This window comes from Balaenoptera ricei, chromosome 6, assembly GCF_028023285.1.
Source record: "Balaenoptera ricei isolate mBalRic1 chromosome 6, mBalRic1.hap2, whole genome shotgun sequence".
In the NCBI taxonomy this organism is placed as follows: Eukaryota; Metazoa; Chordata; class Mammalia; order Artiodactyla; family Balaenopteridae; genus Balaenoptera; species Balaenoptera ricei.
This window is the reverse complement of record NC_082644.1, coordinates 87649515-87675688: the sequence shown is the minus strand read 5'-3', so window position 1 is coordinate 87675688 and position 26174 is coordinate 87649515. Positions and strand designations below refer to the sequence as shown.

Genomic DNA, 26174 nt, shown 5'->3' with positions numbered 1-26174 from the left:
CGTTTGATAACAGTTTTACGTGTTGTAAGGCATACGGTGATTGGTTGCAGGGCTCACGGATTCGCTCGGTAGTAAACACAGCGAGGCTCCTGGGACCGCGGATTGGTCAGTGTTCCAGAGCCGAGTAAATTCCGCCGGATTCCGCGCGCCGGCTGGCGGCGCATCTACCCTGGCCCCGCCCCCTCCTCTTCTGATTGGCTGTAGCGCGGCCGGAGGGGAGGAGGAAAGGCGTGGAGTAGGTGATCTCGTGTTGCGTCACTTCCGTTTACTGTGGGCAGTTGCCGCGGTATTCTCAGAGTGCGGCGGCGAACGGGGTGAAGCAGCCGGGGGACGAGAGGCGGGGTGGGCGGAAGGGGGAGGAAATCCCATCACTGGGGCGCCAGCCTGGACGTTCCCGCCTCCTCCGACACTGTCGGGTCCGATCGGAGAAGGATCACCGCCTCCTCCAGCGAGAAGGGGGGCGGAGTCCGGCTCAGGTGAGGCAACCCTGTCAGCGCGAGCCGTGGTGGCGCGCGCGGGCGCGCTCACGTGGAGATGGTTGAGCTCTGGGGGAGCTGGGTGGGCGGCGCGAGCAGGGTCTCGTCCAGGCGGCGGGGAGCGCGCAGACGCATACCGGTTCCCCTCCATCCCCCCACCCCCGCCTACCTTGTCAGTCTTTCTGAGGTGGTATTGTTACCCTCGGAACGGAGGGGCCAGGCGGGTGGAAGGCGTGTTCTTCTGCGCAGGCGTCCCCCGTGTCCCGACGCCAGGCTGTCTGTCCGGCCGGTGGGGCTGGGGTTCTTGCCCCCTCGGATCTGCGGGCCGGCGACGTTGGTTACTGGGATCGGGTGGGGAAGGCTTGGGACCAACAGCCTGGCGGGGTGAATAGAGGATCTGCGTGATGGGGTCGGGTGGCTCTCTCGCCCCCATCCTGGGTCTCTTTGAGCGACGAGGTTTCATTTACACCAGAGCAAGGCCGAGGCGGTCTGGAATCGGGAACCGGAGGCTGACCCTTGGAGGGGTGGAGCCAGTGTTTTGGAATGCCCCAACTTATCAGAGCACTACACTGTTTATAGGCTATTATTGAATGGCCTCTGCTTCCAGGTTTCGTGCTAGGAGCTGTGGGGGATGCAGTGGTAAGAACAGCCTTCCGCCCTCCTCCCCTTGTTTGGAGGACATGCAGATTTATACTTAAATACTAACCTTAGGCAGTGAGTTAAGGGGGGTCGAAGGTTAGTTTTTCTTCTCTTCCAGAAAAGGTCGTGTGTTAAGTCAGTGTGCATTCTGGCATCGTGGAGGGTACTGTGGAAGCTAATTTCTGAATAGGACACAAATCCTAAATATTTAGTTTGGTGGAAAGATTTTAGGTAAAGGCGCAGTGAAATCTTGAGTACTAAGTAGTATGGTTGGGTTCTGGTTAATTTTAATGAATGGAAGTAAGAAACCCTTCACCTTCGAGAACTGAAGCAGAAATATTTCCGAAATATGTTCATATACTTTTCAGTTGTAGTAGGTAGAAGATATTACATACATTAGGATCTTTCTTTAGAGGTTGAAGAGAATGCTGTGCCTTAGACATCACTGATGATTTGTTATCCTTGTAGGGGCTGTTGTGCCTTAGATAATTTTAAAAAGGTGGGCTGGGTGCCTCACCGTTTTCTGGAGAAAGTGCATTCAGTGTTGTGATTTTGGTGGTGAGGTTGATAAGCTAAAAGATTAGCGGCAGGGGAAAAAGACCAGGTGGGGAGAGGAGAGAGAGAATTTCAGAGAAAAGCCCCTAAACCAAGGGAAAGCCTCCTACTATTACTTTAGTCCCCTCTGGAAATCCCAGGAAACTTGGGAAGACTGGCCTCACCATCACTGTCGGCTTGGTGACCTGCCAGGTAAGACTAACTGGTTGAGGACCTGTTCCGGGCTCTTGCGTTTTGCTAAGTAAATGAACCAGGACTTTTTAAAGAGTCCTGAAGTAAGCATGTTTTCTTGATTTGCTTTTTCTCTCCTAAAAGTTGTGTCAAAACATGGTATAGTTAGGTTAGCTGGGGATACTGGCAAGCTGTATTCTGCCTATTTGAGGTGTCTAGCAAAATTCTGAAAGAGATAAGATTTGGAAGAAAAGCATCTTAGAGTGGGGTGTTTTCCTAAGCTTAGGGGTCAGTGCTCTCAAAAGAGACTTTGTCGTAAGACTATCACAAGTAGTTGAAGTTATTAAAAAAAAAAATCACTTGGATACAAAATGCATGTAAATGTTTAGTATTTAAAGTATTTAGCATGAATTATGTTGAATTGGAGTTCTTTAGCATGGGTAAGACTTAAAAATAGCTTGTGTACAGTGAGAAATGACAAAGTTTGCTGTAGTGCTGACACAGAATCTTGAATCTGCCTCAGTTTCTCCTTGGAAAGGAAAAAGAAAAACCCAAGGTATTGATTCCATGTTAGTCTTCAACTTTTATTTTTTTAATATAAATTTGTTGTAAACAAATACTTTTCCTGTTTGTCAGTTTTAAGCATATGAGTTCTCTTTTACTGTACTTAACATTTCTCAAATATGGATGTTGTCTGGTAGAGCCACATTTTGTTAGTGTAGCAGGTGGGATGGAATGTAACACTACACGGCACCTTTTGTTTAAGTATGAAGTGAACTCATGCTAAAAGACCAGCTGTTTCTGAGTGAACTATTGTTCTTACAGTTGTTTTCATCATTTTCATTACTGAATAGTGGCTTTTAATCTCCAGATTCCAATTTTGGGAGGTGCCTTTCATTTGATTAATTATACATCTATTTACTAAAAACTTTGATTTATCTTTCTGACAGCTCAGATTAGGAATTGTGTTGGAGTACTGACATTTTATTGTAATATAGATAGATTACTGTCTTAGTATCTAAGATTATTTTATCTGTAGATAATTTTCCTTGTGATATTCTAACATACTTGAATGATAAGTTTAAGGTTCGAGTATTTCCTTGATTCTAAACCACATTTTGTTCACATTTTAATCTTGAGGACAGGATGCCATAAGTAAGCATTATACCATAGCTTAATTGGCATTGTTTTTCCCCCCCAATGTTACATGAGATAGTATTGCACTTGATAATCACTGGCATCTTAGATTTAATGAAACTTGGTACAATTAAAAGACTTTTGTATCCAACTAATTCGTTGTTAATTGTAAGCAATTAATTTTCCAAATCTGCACTCTGAAGAAAGTTTGCTATTGAAAGGAATCCTATTGGAAGTAATATTTTTTCCTTATTCAGAGGGGAATTAACGAACTGTTTTGTTTCTTTGACAAATTTTAAAGGATGATTGAGTGCTGGGTCTGCTTTTTGGAAACTGTACTTGGTGTTTTGTTACTTTGTATACTTGATAACAGTTTACAAATGCTTTATTTCCAGCTTCTTAAGTTTAAAATGATTAGGGTGAATTGTTCCCCCCTTTCTTCTGTACATGATGTTGTTAACTTGGTGTAATTGATTTTTCAGTACATCTAAATTAGTTATAATTTAAATCTACTCAGCTGCCTTCCTCTAAAAATATAAGACCTTCAATTTTGAAGGTCTTTGAAATACAAGTCCTTCTGTTTTAGTCTACAGAGAGGATTTGAGGAAGGAGGACAGGGAGAAGAAAACCCACTGTTTTGGGGTTCAGTTTTGAGAGGAATGTACAGATGGTACAAAAATCTAAACACATGTAGTAACATACACTGTATTTTATTTTGAGTAGAATGTCAAAAGCAACTCAGCAGGTGAAGTATCAGTCACTTGCTGAACACTATTGATTTGATAAATGATTCAGAAGTGAAGGAATATACTACTTTGAAAGTAAACTAGGTATAAGAAATGAATTAAATCCATTTTTCATCTTCTCTCCTGGAAAGGCACCATTAATAATTGTGTCTCCAATGCTTCAGCATGGCTTTCTTCTTGATAAAAGTTTAGTTTTTTTCCTTAAGAAATATGTATCTTGATCTGTCAGGGGTGCAAGGCAATAAAAGCTATTTTTAAAAATTGCTGAAAAGGTTGTGTGTGGTGGAGGCAACTGGGATGGGTGTCAGGCAACATTTTCTAAATAATAGAGGGAAAATATATTTAGACTTTTAAAACAGATGTTAAATTATAGTCTCAAATATATAAACAGCTAAAAGAAGCCATTGATGGATGGTTTCTATAGATTTTTGGGTACCTTTGTGAAGTTTGTATGCTCTTTAGAGCGTTAAGTGGCTACAGATGTTCTTTTATCTGGACAATCAGCTGGCTGGCTAGTCATTTTAAGTTTTAGGAAAATGTACCTGAGACAGGGAAATTTCTAGAACAGTTACAGTGCAAGTGTAAAGTTTTAAATAGGATAAAGCAGTGAAGTTTGTCATAAATTATTTTGAAGTTGAAGTGCAGTGCTGTCAGACTCTCATGTAACTGACTGTCTTGGGCATGCCCACTATCAGCATTCTGCTGGTGGGCCACCACCTTGGCTGACCACCTCCCTGACAGGTTTGGGCAGACCAAGATCTTCCCCTTATTACAGGTGATCCTGCCACCAGGAATGCATTCTGTCACCCAGCCCCTCTTCTCCCCAAGGCTCTGCTCCCTGATTCTTGTTTGGCACCAGCTTCATGGAAGGCAGGGTTGGGAGGAGCCAGTGGTAAGGAGCAGTGGGAGGAGAAGGCAAAGCTTATCTTGCATCTTGCTGACCTTCTAAACTGGGGTGTGTTAGCACTGGTGAAGGCTTGGCAGTGTGGTCTGTGGTGGTGGTGGCGTGTGGCATTGGTACTAAGGGAGGATTTGAGGAAGAAAAGAGAAGAAAAGCCCCTCCTGCCAGCTCTTCCAGAATCCTTGCTCTAATTTTCACTCCCTTAGCTGTTATTTTACACACCTGTCTTTTCACTCAGTTCCAATCCTTGACCCTGACCCTGCTTTTCAGCTTCATCCCCTTACTCCCTCCAATTGCCTAATCCTTATTCCTAGCCTTTGCTCACACTAGTAATTGCTTACTGTCTCTCCTCTGAATAGCCTGTCATCAGCCACCGGGCCCATGTCTTCCTGGGGGCTACTCCCATTACTGCAAAGTGTTTTGTGGATGGACCTAGGATCATATCTCTTATCCTTCACTTGCTGTGCTAGTTGGGTGATGTTGGCCCTAGGCATGGGGAAGACAGTCACTGCTTGATCATCATCCATAAGAGAGAATACACGTAAAATACCTACAGGACCTCGCTCTTAGTAGGCATTCAACCCTTTCATCCAACTAATTGAAGTATAGTGGTAGGTGTGGTGCAGTGTTACTTACACTGCACAGGTGCTTTGACCTGTTTGCTAACATAGTGACAGGTTAAAGGCATACTTTGTGAGTGGTCTTGTAAGGTAATATTGCTGAGAAAATGCTAAGTGATTTATTTTGCAAACTTGAGTAGCACAGTATATGTATAAATCGAAGGCTGCCTTTACGCTAAAGTCCCATTTATCCTATATTTTTAAAGAATGAGATTGCAGGGAATTCCCTGGCGATCCAGTGTTTAGGACGCCGTGCTTTCACTGCCAAGGGCCCAGGTTCAGTCCCTGGTTGGGAAACTAAGATCCTGCAAGCCACGCAGTGCGGCCAAAAACAAACAAAAAACAACAACCCCCCGAAACTGAAACAAAACAAAAAAAGAAAGAGATTCCACATACATGCACTTTCTATATATGTGAAAATTTAGGGCTAATAGCCCCAGTACGTGCTGCTGGGCCCCTTTTCTCCCTTAGTGGGTCAGCTGTCTCTTTTTGCAGCTTAATTAATTAATTAATTAAAAAAATAATTATTAAGAAAAAGACTATGTGAGGGCTTGAGGTACTTTCCTATGAGGAAATCTTTCATACATAGGCTTGGACCTTTATTTTGGATATTCTGAGACTTTTTCTTTCTGGCTTTTGGCTGATTGTAGGGATAGTTGTGACTCTCAGAAAAATGACTGTTGGGTAATATGGTGTTACATTTCAACTAAATACAAAATTCATTCAAGATAATTTACTGAGTTGTATATCAGGCACTTTGGAAGAGAGAGGGAAAATATAGTCCCTGGAGTCAACAGGAAGTTTTAGTAGAAGCATTTTGACTTTGCACTAGAATATAAGTAGGGCACTAATAACTTTTCTTATTCAAACTGAATTATGAAGTTTTAGGTCAGCTAATCCCTAGGAAATTTTTAAAAGAAATTTATGTATTTATTTATTTTGGCTGTGTTGGGTCTTTGTTGCTGTGCACGGGCTTTCTCTAGTTGCGGCGAGTGGGCTTCTCATTGCTGTGGCTTCTCTTGTTGTGGAGCATGGGCTCTAGGCACGCAGGCTTCAGTAGTTGTGTCATGCAGGCTCAGTAGTTGTGGCTCGTGGGCTCTAGAGCACAGGCTCAGTAGCTGTGGCGCACAGGCTTAGTTGCTCCACGGCATATGGGATCTTCCTAGACCAGGCCTCAAACCCGTGTCCCCTGCATTGGCAGGCAGATTCTTAACCACTGCACCACCAGGGAAGTCCAGCCCTAGGAATTTTGAACTGGAAAACAAGCTGGTAAAGTGGGAGAGCTGGAGGGTAGGGTGAGATGGTAAGGACTTCTGGCGTTAGCTTGACATCCCCAGTCATGCTCGCTTTTAGTCATTGATGGATTTCCTTTTTTTTTTTTTTTTTTAAGATTTATTTATTTATTTATTTTATTTATTTTTGGCTGTGTCGGGTCTTAGTTGCGGCATGCAGGATCTTTCGTTGCAGCACGTGGGCTTCTCTCTAGTTGTGGCGTGCGGGTTTTCTTTCTCTAGTTGTGGCGTGCAGGCTCCAGGGCACCGTGGGCTCTCTAGTTGAGGTGCTCGAGCTCAGTAGTTGTGGCTCGTGGGCTTAGTTGCCCTGCAGCACGTGGAATCTTAGTTCCCTGACCAGGGATCAAACCCACGTCCCCTGCATTGTAAGGCAGATTCTTTACCGCTGGACCACCAGGGAAGTCCTGATTTCCTTTTTAATACACTTAATCTGTCCAATTTCTGAGCTGCCCTGACACAGCAGAACCAGAGAGACTATAAAAATTAGTCATGCTGACAGACGTGGTAGCTGGGGTTAACCTTGGGCGCCTGTGTGCCTACCTAGTCCCACTTAGTTGGTCAGACCAGAATATGGATGAATGTTCTAGGACTCCAGGACTTGGAACCCCATCAAAAATCCTAGCCTGCTTGACTGGGACCTTGCCTAGTTTTGTTCTCTTACATTTATTTTCAGTTACGTCATCTCTACAAGTGGAGGAAAAGTTCTGTTTAGTTATTTTTCTGCTAGGGTTTTATCTAGATTAGGTATATTGAACGTTAAGAGTTCTTAGAACGTTAAGATGCTTCTTGCAGGTGTAGCCTTGCAGGTCCTGCCTGGCAGACCAGCAGCAAATCACTTGATATGTTGTAGATGATGTTTGGGTATGGGTGTACATTTCTTTATGAACTAAGTATATTATTGTAAAGCATGTGGGTAGGTCAGTATATAAGTCAAACAGTTTAAAATGTGCTATTAACTGGCTTGTTCCCCTAGAACACAAATGAACTTTTTTATTAATCTAAGTAAAACACTATTAGGAAAGTAAATCTATTGAGGAAACAGTCAACTCTTGATTATTCATGTTAATGTAATAAGCAGTGGTATAAGTGTATTTTCTTAATTATATTTAGTTTGGAAATTTCTAAAACTCTGTTCCTGCATAACAAATATTGTAGTGTACATTTGCTTTGGGTCAGACAAAGTTACAAATTGATAGATTACTTGCTGTATATCCTCCTGCCATATAGACTCATAGTCACATTTTGAAATCTTTTAAAGAGACCTGGGGCTTCCCTGGTGGCACAGTGGTTGAGAATCTGCCTGCCAATGCAAGGGACACGGGTTCGAGCCCTGGTCCGGGAAGATCCCACATGCCGCGGAGCAACTAAGCCCGTGTGCCACAACTACTGAGCCTGCGCTCTAGAGCCCGTGAGCCACAACTGCTGAAGCCCGTGTGCCTAGAGCCCGTGCTCTGCAACAAGAGAAGCCACCGCAATGAGAAGCCCGCGCCCCGCAACGAAGCGTAGCCCCCACCCGCTGCAACTAGAGAAAACCCGCGTGCAGCAACGAAGACCCAATGCAGCCAAAAATAAATAAATAAATTTTTAAAAAAATTATTAAAAAAAAAAAAAAAGAGACCTGAAGCTTTTTTCCTTGGTTTGAAGGCTTCAGGCAGGCAGCTTTTGGTAAAACACTTATCTTCTCAGCATGAGCTCTTTTATAGCTTTTAGACTGGATCTCTGAGTTTGCTAGAGATCCTTGTGAGTTTTGAATAACCATGATCTTGATTCATGATTCCCTTCCATCACAGTGGAGAGTGACACATTTCATACCTCTCAAACTAACTGAATTTTAAAAATACCCTTTCTAGATCCTAAACCGTTTCAAGATAGCCATGTTGTTTAGATTTTTTTAAGATTGCGATTTGAACTTCACTGTGTGACAGAGATCCAGCATGAACCAGGTTAAAGTAAAAGGGGAATTCGTTGGCTCATGAAATAGAAAATCCTAGCGTCATGCTAACTACAGTCATGGCTGGATCCCAGGGTCTTGATGTCATCAGGACATTGTCTTTGGTATTGCTTCCTTCTTTGTTGGCTTCATTCTCAGATAGGCAAAAATTGCCACCATCAGTGTTAGACTTACATCTCTCTCACAGCTTGCAATCTGGGTGAAGAGAATATCTATTCTATTCTATTCTCTCGCTCTCTCTTTTGAAACAGTCAATCCATCATTTCTCTCCTGTAACACTGGCATTGATAAGGATCCCAGTGAGTGAAAAATACGGAATATTTCATGAATTTGCTTGTCATCCTTGCGCAGGGGCCATGCTAATCTTCTCTTTATGGTTCAAATTTTAGCACGTGTGGTGCAGAAGCGAGCACACAGGAGATTCTTTCTTGATGGTATCAGCAAAAGTCCCCAGGGCAGACTCTAATTGCCATGGCTTGGGTCACATATCCATCTCTGAAACAATCACTGTGATCAAGGGAAGTGGTTAAGAAATTAGCCAGGCCTCTCTAGATCAGCAGGAGGAACCGAAGATCATCTGGAACTCAGAGGTTTGGGGGCAGTCTCAACTGTTCCAGCTGGACTAAGAATGGGTAGAAAGTGATTTACCCCAAAGACATTAGTAGACAGACCAAAAGAAAAAAAAAAAAAGGTGTCCCTTGGATATAGTATTTGAATATTGATTTGTGGGGCAATGTTAACAAGTTTTACATTGTTTCAGTTATTTATTGCTATGTAACAAATCACTTGAAAGCTTAATGGCTTAAAACAACAAAAAGCATTTTATTATTATCTCTAAGAGTTCTAGGGGTTGACTGGGCTCAGCTAGCTGATTCTCTCTTAGGGTCTGTTATGTAGTCAGATTGTGAGTGGGGCTGAAGTTAACTTGAAGTCATGTCTGGAGGCACGTGTTGACTGTCAACTAGATTTCAGCTGGGCTTCCTCACAGAATGGTTTTTGGGTTCTAAGAGGAAGCCAAAAAGACCAGGTGAAAGCGGTGTCACCTTTTATGACCTAGCTCACAAGTAGTACATAGTGTAACTTTTGCCATAGTCATAGACTTGCCTGGCTTCAAGGGGAGTGGACGTAGACCCCCACCTCTTCATGAGAGGAGTGTCGATGTCAGATTGTAAGAAAACATGCAGTATGGGAGATCTTCATGTGGCTAGCCAACTTGGAAAATGCAATCTGCTATACACATTGCCTTATTTCAAGTGACCAGTTTTTATAAAGAACATGAAATATAAATTAGGCTATGCCAGTTCTTGGGTTGTCCTTATATTGACCAGTTTCTTTGTTGCCTAATCTATCACATAGTATCACCAAAAAGCTCTCCAGCATTCTTTCTCCCTTCCTAATAGCACTCTGATTTCTTAGTTGTGAATTATCTCCATCCCCTTCATGTATAATCTTGTTAGGTGGATAAATCAGCAACCAGGCTTCCACCACAGAAGGAAAAATAGATCCTTCCTCTTTCTTCCCCAGCACAATCACAGGTAGGGTGGGTGGGTCCCTAAGTTCAGCTATATTAGAAGCTCTCCCTGGAACTTTGAATCTTGAGCATGTGATGTCCATAACCATTTATGGTCCATAACCATAACTGAGGGAACCATTTATTTCAGGGGCAGTAGCCCAAGGAGACACTTCCTACTGTACCAATGTGATTGTGGATTTTGCTTCCTAGCCCTTCCAAGCTCCTGCTGTCTGGTTCTTCAGCCTCCCAAGTCTTTGAGCTCTCAGATGGCTTTCATTCAAGTAAACCAGAGTTGAGTGCTGTTGGTTGTGTACAAGGCCTTAACTGACAGACCATCATAACTACAGTTAGCTGTATTTTAATACCCAAATTAATTAAATTTCTTTAGTTATCCCAGAAAGCTCAATTGAGAAAGTATGTTATGGTAAATTATTTTGTTAATGACTTGTTAAAACAGTGATTACTAACTTTTACTACAATGGGGACTCTTAATGCTAAGTGGCCTCTTAGAATCAAAGAAAGGAATTGGGATTTCTCATTGACCTAATAATAGTTTGGGGACAGCAGTGGGGGATTGGGGATAAAACATATTAAGTATATTTACAAAAATATCCTTTACTACTAACAGACAGTGTCATCTGTTTATCCATATGGTTACATAGCACTTTATTCTTTAGTATCACCAAGTATACATAGCAGATACTGTCTGTGCCCTGACCAGATCCCCTTGATCCTTTTTACCGCTTCTGTGCACCAGTTATGCAGCTTTGAGTGAATCTTTGCTTCTAATGGCTTGTGTCTGTGACTCTTTTGAGGACTATCTTTGAGTGACTGGCTTCACTTTGTGCATAGGCCCAGAGAGCTTGAGTTCTCCGTCTCCCTGGAGAGGTTCTTAGTTGTTGACTGACTAACGCAAGGGCTGTGAAAGACCAGTTCCCTTGCCTTGAGACGGCTCAAACTCAAGTTACTTATACTCCAGAGTTCCCCTGCTGGACCAGGCTAAAGCTGGGATTTTGCCCCAGATGGCTCCCTTGCTTGGCCACTGCTGCTTCTCTCTACTGCTTCCCATTCCCAGTTTCTCCTGGGAGCACTTCCTTGATAAGTCAGATGTACTTGAATCCTTCTGTTAGGGTCTGCTTGTGGGAAACCCTACCTAAGACAGTATGACACTAAGCCTTTTTCATATTCATAGTCTTTGGAATCACTTTGGGGCATCACAGTAATGCCCTACTGTTTCCAGTTCATTCTTGGAATACTGACTTGTGGCACTTTGGGATGGCCAGAACATATATTAACAATCACATTAGTGAGTCAGCTGCATTTCTCGTTTCATTTAACTCATGGCTCCATTTTTACCTTAATTGAGTTATGCACGTGTTACTGGATTTTTTTTTTTTTTTTTTTTTTGGCTGTGTCGGGTCTTAGTTGCAGCATGCAGGATCTTTTGTTGCGGCACGTGGGCTTCCCTCTAGTTGTGGCGTGCAGGTTTTGTCTCTCTAGTTGTGGTGCACAGGCTCCAGGGCGCGTGGGCTCTGTAGTTTGTGGCACACAGGCTCTCTTGTTGAGGCGCACGGGCTCAGTAGTTGTGGTGCAAGGGTTTAGTTGCCCCACGGCATGTGGGATCTTAGTTCCCTGACCAGGGATCGAACCCTCATCTGCTGCATTGTAAGGTGGATTCTTTACCACTGGACCACCAGGGAAGTCCCTTGTTACTGGATATTAAATAGCTTCTCTTAAAAGTCAGTCAGTACACTCACAGCAGTAGGTTGCCCTTCACTATATATAACCGATCCTCACCAGTCCATTCAGAAAGATGGTCAATATTTATTTATTTATTTATTTTCCCTGCCGCGCCATGTGGCATGCAGGATCCTAGTTCCCCGACCAGGGATCAAACCCATGCCCCCTGCATTGGGAGCACCGAGTCTTAACCACTGGACCACCAGAGAAGTCCCAATATTTACAGTATTTAATTTCATTGCCTGGCATGTGATATAATAGCTATTTATCAATATTTAAAATTGCATCATAGGAAGCTTTCTATCCTAAAATGGTTTAAATAATATAGGAATTATCTGTTCCATAGCATTCAATAGATACTTCCTGTAAAACTACTTGGTGCTGATGCCTCTTCAGGGGAGAAGTAATTCTTTGGCAGCTCTTTCTAATTGTGCGCGTGGCGGTGGGGGCCAGTTATGGTCTCTTCAGGCTCTCTTTTTAGATTTTTTAAAAGTAATTTTACCAAAGATATATATGTAGTTTGCTAAGTACACATCACTTAAGGAATCAAATAGTTCCACAAGATTTTTAAGATAAATACCAGGCCCTGGCCTCCCTCCTCCCCATTTCTCTTCCCCAAGACTCCCACTTTCAACTCTTAGCTAATTCTTTTGATATTTATATACATATGTGAAAAGCCATGCTTGGAGCTTCTTAATTTTTCAGTTTAGGCATTATCTATTGACTTCCCCTTGGTTAGAGATAAGAATTTTGTTTTTTATGAGTTTGTTAATTTCTCCTTATGATTCTACTGGTTTTGCTCTGTGCATTTCAATGCACACTCCCCATTCCTCCATCCCCCAGTATAGTTAGAATTTTCATTAGATCAGCTATTCTCAAAGTATACTCCAAGGACCCATAGGGACCTCTGAGAGTTTTTCAAGGAGTCTATGAGGTCAAAGCTATTTTCATATTGATATAAAGACTTATTTGCTTTTTTCACTCTCATTCTTTCATGAGTGTACACTCGTGTATGATATTGCAAAATCCTGAATGCAGAAGCAAATATGAGAATCCAGCTATCTTCTGTTAATGCAAAAATGTAAAACAGTGCCACTCTTCTCATTATTCTTTTTGGGGGGGAGTATAGTTATTTTTCATAAAAGTTAACATGTAATTGTTTATTTTTATTTTATTTTTTAAAAATTTATTTTTGGCTGCGTTGGGTCTTTTTTTTTAATTAATTGATTATTATTTATTTTTGGCTGCATTGGGTGTTTATTGCTGCGCGTGGGCTTTCTCTAGTTGCGGCGAGTGGGGGCTACTCTTGTTGTGGTGCGTGGGCTTCTCATTGCAGTGGCTTCTCTTGTTGCAGAGCACGGACTCTAGGCGCGCGGGCTCAGCAGTTGTGGTGCACGGGCTTAGTTGCTCCATGGCATGTGGGATCTTCCCGGACCAGGGCTTGAACCCATGTCACCTGCATTGGCAGGCAGATTCTTAACCACTGCGCCACCAGGGAAGTCCCTGTAATTGTTTATTTTTATTTAAAAATTAATTAACAAACAAGTGTTTTTAAATGTTCTGTTTTAAATTCCCTAGAGCTTTTAAAAATTTACCCTAGTTCCTCATCACAGCCTATGGAAGGGCTCAATAAATGCTAGTTGAAGATGTCTGCACTGCCAGTGCACGTGTGCTACAATACCAGCTCTTTGGCCTTCTGTTATTTTGGTTCTCTCTTTCACTTTCGGGATGATCACCTCTCGCCCAAAAAAGCTATGCATTTCCAAAGCCATCTGCACATCACATACATGGGGAGGGGCTCTAACTGTCAGAGGAATGTTACAGTGGCCGTTTGTCACTGGCAGCTGTCCAGTCTTTTGAACACCCCCACCTTTCCATTTGGAGAGCCTGCAAATTGTGGGTCCCATTTCCCAAGGTAGAATCATCATTACAGGGCAGATGTGAGAACTAGGTTCCCTTGGTCGTAGGTACCTGAGTGGGGTCTGGATGCAGATGTGAGCAATATGGAGCAATACTGAGCATTTAGAACTACTCTGTCCAATCCAGTAGACATTAAATTAATTAAAATTAAATAAAATTAAAAGTTCATTTCCTCAGTCACACTAGCCACATTTCAAGTGCTCAGTAAACACATGTGACTAGTGGACAGCATAGCAGCTATGCTGTTGATTTCTGTCATTGTAGGAAGTTGTATTGGACTGTGCTGGTCTAGAAGGTGCAATGGCAGCTCTCTTCTGGGCAGCTAATCCAGAGCAGGATCCATGGAAAGTAGAGGTAGTAGTGGCAGTAACGATTTCCACCATGTGGTTGGGTGCTCTGGGGCATTCCAGTATCACTCTCCCACCCTCCTGGAGATTTTGCGAGCTTCCTAACATCTTTTTACCATAAATCCCTTTCTCCTTAAATCAGTTGAGCAGACTGATTGTATCCAGTTAAGGGCTCTGACTTATCCTGAAGTGTTTTCTGACACTCTGGATATATTGGAAGGAACAGTTGAATAATCTAATTGGCCAGTTTTGTGGCTAAAATTAGCTTTTATATTAGTGGATTTGATTTCTATTGCTAATCTAAATGATCAGAAATTGACTGATTAAATGATACTGAGATGAAAGAATATTGCTGTTAAGGAGAAATTAGTTTGGAGTTATGTCTAAACAGATAATTCAACACAGTTACTAACTTAGAGAGTAAGTGTTTCTTCAGGTTTTTTTTTTTTTTAAATGCATCCTCTTTTTTAAAATTTTTTTTATTTATTTTTATTTTATGGCTGTGTTGGGTCTTCGTTTCTGTGTGAGGGCTTTCTCTAGTTGCAGCAAGTGGGGACCACTCTTCATCGCGGTGCGCGGACCTCTCACTATCGCGGCCTCTCTTGTTGCGGAGCACAGGCTCCAGACGCGCAGGTTCAGTAGCTGTGGCTCACGGGCCTAGTCGCTCCGCGGCATGTGGGATCTTCCCAGACCAGGGCTCGAACCCGTGTCCCCTGCATTGGCAGGCAGATTCTCAACCACTGCGCCACCAGGGAAGCCCTGTTTCTCCAGGTTTTGATGATCATCTCTAATGTCACCATTTAGTTTCACAACTTCCAGAGCCCCTTAAGAAGAAAGGAATCCTTAGCCTTTGTACTGCCCTGATGAAGGCCTGACAATAAGGCATAGGAGGACATTTCAGGCATCCCTAAAGTGTTTTGAGAAGAGCCTGGAGAACTTGAGTTGATCTCAAGGACTGTGTCAGGGCATCTAGTGTAGGGCTGACAATCTCTAGGATGACAGGAAGTTATATGGACTGTTTACCTATTTTGCAACATTATTTAAACCTCTGTTTTTGTTGGGGTCATGTTTAGCTACCTCAGTAGTCTCTTCTCATAGGTTTCTGGGCCCTGGGAATCTCCTCAAAATGGTGCTTTTGAGACCACAATTTCCTTGCTACTTATGCCCTTTCTATAGAAAGGGGGATTGACTATTAGGAGTTTGACATTTTAGTGAATGACCTTTTGTGGAAAAGAGTGGTGGTTTCTCTAATACTCAAGATAACTGACATTACAAAAAATAAGGAGGCTGTTTTTCCTCAGATGATAATATTTCTGCTGCTTGTTGAAGAAGAAGGGCATTGGACAGAATATCATTATCCTTTCAAATTGGTATGCTCCATTAAAATACCATTTATTTGGGAAGTTAGTCTTTTATGTTCCCCTCATCTGTTAAGTCAGAATAGTAAGCCCTACCTGGCAAGGTTGTTTTGGAGATTAGAGATAATATAAATAAAAAGTACTTAACACAATGACTAGCACATAGAAGACTCTCTAACAGTAGTCACTATTGTTTTATTATTACTACTACTGTCAGCACTGCAACAGTTCTACAACATTGGTTCCAGTCTCCACAGTAGGAGAGAAAGCAATAATCTCAGTGCCTGGTGCTGCTTGCTTTAACCTAACAAGGCTCCAGTTGACATGGTCTCTTAGTTCTCAGGGTGACTCTGAGGCTGGTACAGCTTCCTGAGACAACTCCTTGTTTTATTTCTTTTGTTTCTAGAACCAGAATGTTTCTTCCCTGTTACCGCTATAAAATAATAGCCTCCTTGGAACTTGACACTTACTAGTATACGTGTTTACTTTCCAAGTCAGGGGTTATAGACTTGTGAGCAATAATTGCATTTTGTCTAATCTCCCCAAAGCCTTGAGCTCTGTGGTCCCTGATTGATTGGGTGGGGTCAGGGGCGCATGTGCTGCTACTCGCCATTGTTGGCCCTTCACTCCTGGCAGGGAATCTTGATAAAGCAAGAAGGGGGCAGCAGGAAAGTACGTGTTTTAGTGATGTATTTTGTTGTTGGAAACTCTTCAAAGGCTGAAAAAACACAGGAGGTAAAAGAATAGGCCAACATGTGGCCCCTGCTTTGAGGCATTTTACCATCCATTTGTAACTTTCCAGGTACAGCAAAGGCCTGTGCTTAATACTCTGAGCTGGCACTGTAGACCTTTGGTTTTTATGGATTTAGAGTTTGTCATTTTTGTTATTTCCCAGGGATCTTGAAGGTGTGTGTTCTGTGGTCACTTGTCATTTCACTCAGTCATGACTTGGCCTGCTCTGTAGGGCTGGGCCACGAAAGCAAGTGGGCAAGCCTGGTGCGCAGCTTGCCATCCATGTGGCCTTCTGCTTGCAGTAATCCTTGTGAAGTGCCATAATGGTACTTGTGAATTTGGAGATGTGCAAAGATCTCAGGGTGTATGCCTTTAGAATGTCAAGGATCTACCATGTTTTTTAAAATTTCATTTAATATTGGGAATTCCCTGGCGGTCCAGTGGTTAGGACTTTGTGCTTTTACTGCTGAGGGCGCGGGTTGAATCCCTGGTCAGGGAACTAAGATCCCACAAGCCATGTGGTGTGGCCAAAAAAAAAACCCCCAAAAAAATCATTTTATAAAAGTTAATATATGTATGTATTTATATTTTAGAAGCCACATAGTTCCATAAGGTTTAGAGCTAAAAAACTAGCAGTCTTCTGTCCCCCAGTTTTCCCCTCCAAATTCCCCCTCCTTAGAGGCAACCACTTTCACTTGTTTTAGTTGTTTCGTCTGCTACTGAATTCTGTATTTCCAAACAGCATTCTTATATTACTATTTCTTGAGGGAGTATTTCAGACAGCATTTCTTGACTAATAAGGAAGGTGAGAATTTAACTTTCTTACACCACTTCTCCTCTGCCTCCCCCCTCCCCCCCCACACATATTGGCCTTCCCTTACCCTTCCAGTATCTCAAATTTGGCTCTGTGTTCACATTATTATGACTCTGTAAACAAAACACATAGGGTACGGCAACTAAACAACCATGTATTCTTCCTGGAGTTAATGACTCCCATTCAAAATTCTTCTTGTTTTTTTTATGACCTATCTTCACATTTTTATGGAACTGTTAACTTCTTAGCGCTCTCAACTATGTCATGTGATCTCTCCATTCCTTTTTTTCCCGTGGGGAACTCCTTGGAGTCCCTCATCTTCCTGCTCCAGTCTGCTCCCCAGTCCTGCTGCCTAGCTCTCATTTTGGGCTTCAGCATCATCTTTCAAATTCTCTTTGCCTGTTTTCTAGGATGGGTCTCCAATTCCTATATTCTTCATCTTCCTTTTCTTGGTTTATTCCCAGCTTCCTGAAGCACAAGCTTTAATAGCTTCCTGAGAAAGGATATGTGGGACGTAGACTTTTGGGTTCTTGCTTGTCTGGAAAATGCCTTAGTCTCCCTTCATAATTGATGTTTGGCTGGGTATGGTCTAAGTTGGAAATAATTTTCTCAGAGAATTTTAAAGGAACCTTTTACCTTCCAGTATCGCTTTTGAGAAGTCTAATGCCAGTTTTATTCCTGATTCTTTGTTAACTCCCCCCACTTCAAACTTTCCAGATCTTTATCCCAGGTGTTTTAAAATGTCACTGTAATGAGCCAGGTGTGGGGATTTGTTCATTCATATTGCTGAGCACTTGGTGGACCTTTTTAGTGTGAATAAGTAACTTCTTCAGTTCTGGGAATTATTCTTTGTTGTTTATCATTCTCCCCATTTTCTGTCTTTTCTCTTTTTGTATTCAGACTTTGGGCTTCATTAATTAGTTAATTCTTTTTTTCTCTTGTTCATTCACTTTTATTTCTCCTTTGCCTTGTCTGTGATATTTCCTCAGCCATATTATCTTCCAACCCTTCTAGTAACTTAAAATTTTTTTTGCAGTTTTAAACTTCCAATAATTTTTTTGGTTTCTGGAATATTTCTTTTCAAAAAAAATTTAAAACATTCTCTTCTTGTTTCGTGGATATCGTATCTTAGCTCTCTGAGGATGTTAATTATAGGTGTTTTTCGCCCTTAGTTCTGTTTCTTCCAGATGCCTTTTTGTTTAGGGCTCTTTCATGTTGTTGCCAAAATCTTGGCTGTCTGTGCACCGTTGCTGTAGAGAAATACTGAGACAGTTATGGAGGAGAAAGAGAGTGGCTTTATTCTTGGTCAGGCAAAGAGGGAACGCAGTAGGCTAGCACCTCAAGAACTGTGCTCCCCTCCCTGGGGAATAGGGAGAGGTCTTATAGTTGGGGCTCATGGTCAGGGGTATGCAATAAGGACGAAGCCAGTAACAGTCTTGCATTCTTCTTTTGCAGAGTTTCAAAAGGATGGGGTTGCTGACAAGATTAGGATGTGTGCAGGGTCTCAGATGGGTCCATCTCCTAATCTCGAAGAGCTTCTCTGGTCCCTTTAATCTTGCCTCAGGTGGTTTCTTGCCTGCTCCTCCCTTGATTAGCAACTGTTCAGTCTGCCCTTTGGAACTCAGGGAAGGTCATGGAGGCTGGAGTTTTGCCTACAAGAAACAGGGGACAAAAAGGCCTCTGTGCCTGGGAGCCCCATAGAGCCGCACTCGGTTTCAGTGTTAGGGATTTTTCCCCTCCAGTTTGTGGTGCTTCTACCTGACCGATTGGAAGCTGAGTGAATGGGCCTTGAGGACTGGTGGGCTTCACTGTAGGGAAGTTTGATGGGGACCCAAGTGGTCTGTTGGAGGGATTCCCTGGGTATATGAACCCTGGGCTGCTAGTTTTCTGTTGGTGGGTGGGGTGGGTGGAACGTCTTACCTTCTAGTTCGGACTTTAACTTCATGCTCCAGTTGTGGGTGTAGCAGCTCGTCCCAGCCTCCTGTCCTGAGTACAGAGTTTCTCCGGTTCAGCCACCCAAGCCCAGCAGGGGACTTCGGGGCTTCTTTCCCGAAGAGGCTTTCCACACCCCCTCCCCCAACCCCTGTCAGAGGCAGGCGCCCTTTCTTTGTCTCCTGTAGCACCTTGTTCTTCCTACCATAGCACTTGCAATACTTTATTGTATTTGAATGTTGATTAGTCTGTCGCCCCTGAGGGCAGAGATCGGATCTGTCTTGTTGATCATTTTATCTCTAGTGCCAGGCATGACTGTCTGTCTGCATGTGTTTGTATCCTGGGGTGTAACCATTAGATTCTGCCTCACTCCCTCCCAGAGGACCAGAGGTTCCTCTGCTGGAGAGGATAAAACAGAGTTTTAAACTTTGTGGCTCCTTCAGCTTCTACAGAGTCTGTGGGCAGAAGGCACAGAGCAGCACCACTTCGGGGGTTATTGACCCTGTTTTCTAACCACACAATGAGAGTGTGTCATGAGTACTAGTCAAGGAGTTAGACTTTGAATCAGCAGTCATGTAGTTCCTAGGAAGTGTAGCAGTTTCTTAGGAGAGGACAAGCAAGTTCTTGTTTCTGATGAGTCCAGGAGATGAAAATGTACAGATATGTAATGATTCCAAACTCGGTTTGGAAAGTGATCCACCCATAGTCCATGCGGTCTCTTCTTTATTCCCTTTTTTAATTTTAACATTTATAAAAAATTTCAAATGTACAAAAAATAAGCTTTTGAAGCAAATGCTAGACATCATGTCATTTCATCTGTAAGTATTTCAGTATGTTATCTCTTTAAAAACTACTCTTTTGAAAAAAAATAAAAAATCAGAATGCCATTATCACACCTAAGGGGAAGAAAAACCTAGTAATTCCTTAGTATCATCAAAGATACATGTGATGTTCTAAGCAGTCGGTTGGGTTGGCTGTATAGAAGCCCTACAGGTCAAAATGGAGTCTGAGCAGATGGTTTTGGAGCTTGTTCATCTCTTGTTTTTCTTTGTCCATTTTTTTTTTGAAGTTTAATTTATTGAGGTCTATGTACATACCATAAAATTCCTTGTTTTAAGTGTGCAGTTCAAATATTTTTAGAGAATTTGATGTGTAATCATCATAACCCAATTTTAGAACCTTTCCATCATGCCCCCAAAAGTCCCTCTTCCCACTTGCAGTCCTGCCCCGAGCCCAACCCTAGTCCCAGATAACCGATAATCTACTCTCTGTCTCTATAGCTTTACCTTTTCTGTGCCACAGGTGTGGAACTTCCATTAGATTATTTTTTTATCGAATAGACTTCCAGCCAGTCCCCTTGTCTTGACATCATCTTCACTACACTTCCCCTGGCACCTTGGCAGCCAGTTCTGAGCCTCTGGGTGGGTGGGGGCTTACATATGTCAGGTTGTTTTAGCCACTGCCAGTTTAGGATTCAGCTTTCTGGGTATGCTAAGTCAGCATGCATTCGTTTACCTGCTCACCAGCTCCCCAAATGCTATTGATATTTCTTTCCCATTCTTTTTTCCCTTGTGGGTTTTTACCTTTAAAACAACAACAAAAGCAAAAAACTTTAGGGGTGGAGAGGGTAAATGCATGAGTGCAATCTACTACCATCTATAACTGGAAATCTTCCCCACTAATACTGATTTGCCCTTATTTATTTAAGGTTGCTAAAAGGCTCTTTATAATTTCTTGGAGTTTATTTATTGTCCTCAGGGAATGCAGAACTCTGACTTCTCAGGTATAGATGTTGCATCACCCACACACTGGTCTTTTCTAACATGGACCCTAATAAGTGTTATAAGTGGGTCATGTAAGGGTGAAGGGGAGGCTGTAAACAGCCAGTAGCTGATCTGTGTGTGTGTGCAGGCTTCAAGGGCTGTTAGCCGAATCAGCATTTGCTCCTTATTGGACAGGTGTTTAGTCTGCGTGCCCACCATCAAAAACATCACGAGCTTTGAAAGGTCCAAGCTTGGCCATTCATGCCTCTCTCTTTTTTTTTAAGATTTTTTTTTTTTGATGTGGACCATTTTTTTTAGTGTTTATTGAATTTGTTACAACATTGCTTCTGTTTTATGTTTTGGTGTTTTGGATGAGAGGCATGTGGGATCTTAGCTCCCCGACCAGGGATCGAACCCGCACCCCCTGCATTGGAAGGCGAAGTCTTAACCACTGGACCGCCAGGGAAGTCCCCATGTCTCTCTTGTCATCGCACCCTCTGTGCTCTTTGACTTAAGCTCTTCTGCATCTTCATGCTTTCTTTCTTTTTTTATAGGATCATGGATTTTCCTGGCCACTTTGAACAGATCTTCCAGCAGCTGAACTACCAGAGACTTCACGGCCAGCTCTGTGATTGTGTCATTGTAGTGGGGAACAGACATTTCAAAGCCCACCGCTCGGTACTAGCAGCATGCAGTACACATTTCCGAGCCCTGTTCTCTGTGGCAGAGGGAGATCAGACCATGAACATGATCCAGCTGGATAGCGAGGTAGTGACAGCGGAGGCCTTTGCCGCACTGATTGACATGATGTATACCTCCACGCTCATGCTGGGGGAGAGCAATGTTATGGATGTCTTATTGGCAGCCTCTCACCTGCACTTGAACTCTGTTGTTAAGGCATGTAAACATTATCTAACGACAAGGACGCTGCCCATGTCTCCCCCCAGTGAGCGCGTTCAGGAGCAGAGTGCCCGCATGCAGCGCTCCTTCATGCTGCAGCAGCTGGGACTGAGCATTGTGAGCTCAGCCCTCAATTCCAGCCAGAGTGGCGAGGAGCAGCCGGCCCCCATGAGCTCCTCGATGCGCAGTAACCTGGACCAGCGGACACCCTTCCCCATGAGACGCCTGCATAAGCGCAAGCAGTCTGCAGAGGAGCGGGCCAGACAGCGGCTCCGACCCGCCCTGGATGAGTCTGCCATCTCCGACGTTACGCCAGAGAATGGGCCGGGGGTTCATTCTCGGGAGGAGTTCTTTTCACCGGATTCTCTGAAGATCGTGGATAACCCTAAACCTGATGGGCTGACCGACACGCAGGACGACAGCGCCATCATGTTTGACCGGCCCTTTGGTGCTCAAGAAGATGCCCAGGTGCCCAGCCAGTCCGACAACAGCGCCGGCAACGTGACCCAGCTCTCCATGGCCTCCCGCGCCACTCAGGTCGAGGCTAGTTTTGAGCAGGAAGCCACAACTGAGAAAAGTGGTTTTCAGTGCGAAAACCCTGAGGCTGGCCTTGGTGAGAAGGAGCACATGAGAGTGGTGGTTAAATCTGAGCCCCTGAGCTCTCCTGAGCCTCAGGATGAAGTGAGCGATGTGACCTCCCAAGCGGAAGGCAGCGAATCGGTGGAGGTGGAGGGAGTGGTGGTCAGTGCCGAGAAGATAGACCTCAGCCCCGAGAGCAGCGACCGGAGTTTTTCAGATCCCCAGTCTAGCACTGACCGGGTAGGAGACATCCATATTTTGGAAGTCACAAATAACCTAGAACATAAATCCACTTTTAGCATTTCAAATTTTCTTAACAAGAGCAGAGGAAGTAACTTTAGTGCAAATCAGAACAATGACGATAATATCCCAAACACCACTAGTGACTGCAGGCTGGAGGGGGAGGCCCCTTATTTGTTGAGTCCAGAGGCTGGGCCTGCAGGCGGGCCCTCCTCAGCCCCTGGCTCTCACGTGGAGAACCCGTTCAGCGAGCCCACAGATGCCCACTTCGTCAGGCCTATGCAGGAAGTGATGGGCCTGCCATGTGTGCAGACCTCAGGCTACCAAGGAGGAGAACAGTTTGGGATGGATTTTTCCAGGTCTGGTTTGGGGTTGCATTCCTCCTTCTCCAGGGTAATGATGGGCTCCCCTAGAGGTGGAGCCAGTAACTTTCCATACTACCGCCGCATAGCTCCCAAAATGCCAGTGGTAACGTCCGTCAGGAGCTCACAGATCCCAGAGAACTCTGCCAGTTCCCAGCTAATGATGAACGCAGCCACATCCTCATTTGAAAATGGCCACCCTTCGCAGCCCGGCCCCCCGCAGTTGACGAGGGCATCTGCTGACGTCCTGTCAAAGTGCAAGAAGGCCTTATCGGAGCACAACGTCTTAGTCGTAGAGGGGGCTCGCAAGTATGCCTGCAAAATCTGCTGCAAGACTTTCCTGACCTTGACAGATTGCAAGAAGCACATCCGTGTTCACACAGGTGAAAAACCCTACGCCTGCCTGAAGTGTGGCAAGAGGTTCAGTCAGTCCAGCCACCTGTACAAACACTCGAAGACCACCTGCCTGCGGTGGCAGAGCAGCAACCTTCCCAGCACTTTGCTCTAACCCGACCACTTGAGGTAATGCTGAGGCCAGTATCAGGACCTAAACTAAAATCTCTTTTGGTTGGTGGTTAATGCTGTTGGGTTTGAGGCTTCAGGCTGCGAATGGTTCATGCAAATTTTGATGACTAATAAGTGGAGAATTAATAGGTGTAGTGCTTGTGCTGCTACATTTCTCAGTGAAATGTACGCTTTCAGAGAAGGGATCCAATCCCCGAAACCAAGTTCTTCCTTAGGGTTGAGTAATGCAGTCAGAAAGTACTTTGGAATCGATGTCATTAAAAGTGGCACATTTGACAATTAAAAATTCAAGTGCAAAAAAGTTTTTTTAGCAATTTTTGTAAAACTCTGAAGCATTTAATTAAATTTCCTATATACCTTCTGATGAGATTATATACCTGTACAGTGATGCAAGATGCACTTATGTGTAACCAGTGGCAACTTTGTGCCTGTCTAAAAGGAAGGCCCTTGAGGACATGCCTGTCTGCCAAAAATGCTTTAAAGTTTATCATGAGCTAGTCCTAGGCTTCAGAAAGTACTGTATTTTTTATTTTTGTCTGATTTGCAGTCACAGACACTGCACTTTGATGGTGCTGACACTGGGTCCAGAGCAAGCATTCTCTGGACTATTAGGTGTATATATACTTTTGAAAACATCACTGTTTGTTAGACAGATGTTTTAACAATTTTTCCTGGTTTTAAAAACAAAGTTGTAAAAGGAGTATGTACTTATAGGGAGCAACAAGTAAGGTATTGTTTCTGTATGTGCTGTTTTAGCAGTATTTTAACCAACTTGTGTTACATATGTTACAGTTCCATGTTTGGAAGTCAGAAAAGAGCTAATGTTTGTCTTTGTTCTGATGGTGTGGAGTCTTGTTTAGTGAGATTTTTTATGGCACATTTACCCTTTGTTCCGTGCAGATTTCGGGGGCTGGTCCAGCCTGACACATCTCACCCAACGACAAACCCGTTGTCTGCTTCACTTCTTCACACTCATGCCACATATGGCATCCTTCCCTGGCCTAGGTTACTGTTTTCAGGTAAAAACTAACCAAAAGTGAAATCACCCCCCTCCATCGTGGGGTTTTATTACTGGTCTATACTGCCGTTTTAAAGTACAGACCCTGAACTTTTGTTGTTGCCCCAACCCAATACTGAATGTTTGAAATCCAAATGCAGCAGTATTCATGGGTAAATATAAGCGGGTTGGGCAGCCCAGAGCATAGAAGTCACCAAGCAGCATCTGAGACAGTTTGAGGAGACATGTGGGTGACTGCCCTGGGCCTCCCTGGACCCCACTGCTTCTCTTCCCCAGCCCCACCTGTGGTCTTCTGACCCTGTGCCATTGGGGCTTTTGGCAGCAGCTGTTAGGCTAAGCCCTGGCTCATGAGCTTCCAGGGGAACAGCACAGGTTAATGTGTCTCTATAGAGCTCATGAAGTCAGTTTAATTCATGCATGAACATGAGTTCATTTTTTATACAGCTTTTTTAGACACAAGCCACTGTGCATAATTGAGTGAAATCCTTCAGTTCCTACCTTTGTTTAGAAAAAAAGGCAATCAGCGAGTGTTTTCTCCTCTTAATCTAGTGTATGCAGTTACACATCTGTCTGTGGATAAACTTACAATGTTCATCGCTTAGCATCTCCTATGAACTGATTCCCAGGGAGGAAAACCAAAAGGGAAACCTCTGATTCCTCTCCTTTCAGCAGATGTGGGGGGAGATGGTGGAGGCTATGGGATCACCTGTGAAGTTCAGTTGTGTGTGGCGAATTGTTAGCAGTCATGTTCTGACTTGATGTGAGGAGGCTCCACATCCACCCCTCTGTGGGGACCAGTGACTCGTGAGATTAACCCTGGGAGGCAGGTGGGTCAGCGTGGAGAACGAGAGAGGCCCTTCCTGGCTTGGGAAGAGGAATCGGTGGCACCAGGAGAGCAGTGGCAGCCTTCCTCCCCCTTCCACCTTGAGGAGGAGGTGCCAGGAAGCTGCCCCCTCACCTGAGCTGCAGCTTAAGTGGACTTGCTTCGGGGCCTATCTCTGACACAGCGGCTGGAGCCCTGCCTCGCCACTGCTAAGTGGAGTCTGGAATCTCTCATCTACCTCTTAGTCAAGCAGTTCCTCCGTGTGAGAAGCAAGCCTGTGAGCCAGTGTCCTCGTACATGCTGTAGCACTTAAAAATAATTCAGAGGTTCCCTGGAAAACCAGTCCCAGGGTTTCTACAAATTGGTAGTTTCTACCTGAATTTTAACTGGTATCGGGTACCTGGATTTGATTGGTTGGCCTTAATTATAGCTTGGCATAATCATTTCTGGTGACCAAATCATAAAGTTCTATCATCAGGGCACCTGTGTCAGTGGTGCTATGCTGGTCAAAATTTGAGACTTTGAAATAAAAAATTTGTCATATTCATGCCTCTAACTAATTATGTGTTCTTTTTCTTCACCTTAGGTTATTAAGGTTGAAATAAAAAAGTGAAGTAGTATTGCTTTCTCTGCTAACCCTGCTGTGACCAGTACTTTTTTTTAAAACCAAGCTTCCTAGAAAATACTCTCATGCTGTCAGTTAATAACAATTATTGGTCATTAGTCCCTCGTGCTTTCCCTGAGCTTTGTCTCTGAGCTGTGGACAAGGGTGATGTGTTGTTCTCAATGCAGTTTTACCCCTAGTGGGCCTGCCGAATCTTGCGCTTTCTGCTGCTCCCTTACGTGCCTCCCAGGGTGAAGACTCCACTCTCCAGTCTGGCTCAGCTGTGGGGAAGAACTGGAGCCCAGGTCCCTCAGCAGGAGCAGGGCTTTGGCAGTGCTGGTGGCCTGGCCTTAGGAGGACTGAGGTGATTAGAAAAGGGCATTCACCTGGGGAGTGAGGAGATGGACACGAGGGACAAAATATGAAGGTGCTGAAACTAATTTTAAAATAAAAATTAAGAAACCCACCTACCTTGATTAGTCTTGACCAAAAAATGAGTATTGTGACCTTACCTAG

General features: G+C 43.7%; 1 protein-coding gene and 1 non-coding gene across 4 annotated transcripts; one reads left to right on the top strand and one right to left on the bottom strand.

Moving 5' to 3' along the window:
- The first annotated feature begins 331 nt into the window (after window positions 1-331).
- ZBTB5 (zinc finger and BTB domain containing 5) lies at window positions 332-25610 on the top strand. 3 transcript variants are annotated; one of them, XM_059925102.1, is made up of 3 exons: window positions 332-476; window positions 21162-23210; window positions 24114-25610. In XM_059925102.1, exon 2 carries the CDS (start codon window positions 21166-21168, stop codon window positions 23194-23196), a length of 2031 nt encoding a protein of 676 aa, XP_059781085.1. In that variant the 5' UTR covers window positions 332-476; window positions 21162-21165; the 3' UTR covers window positions 23197-23210; window positions 24114-25610. The 3 variants fall into 3 exon arrangements, with proteins under 3 accessions (XP_059781085.1, XP_059781084.1, XP_059781086.1); XM_059925101.1 differs by having other exon boundaries at window positions 21162-25610; XM_059925103.1 differs by lacking the exon at window positions 332-476 and adding an exon at window positions 1662-1862 and having other exon boundaries at window positions 21162-25610.
- On the bottom strand, window positions 8795-8901 carry LOC132368328 (U6 spliceosomal RNA). The gene has a single exon (XR_009504064.1). It is a non-coding gene; the product is annotated as a U6 spliceosomal RNA (small nuclear RNA).
- Window positions 25611-26174: the final 564 nt, after the last annotated feature.

Coding starts and splice junctions, on each gene's coding strand:
- ZBTB5 (XM_059925102.1), top strand. CDS start 21,166: ATGGATTTTCCTGGCCACTTTGAACAGATCTTCCAGCAGCTGAACTAC.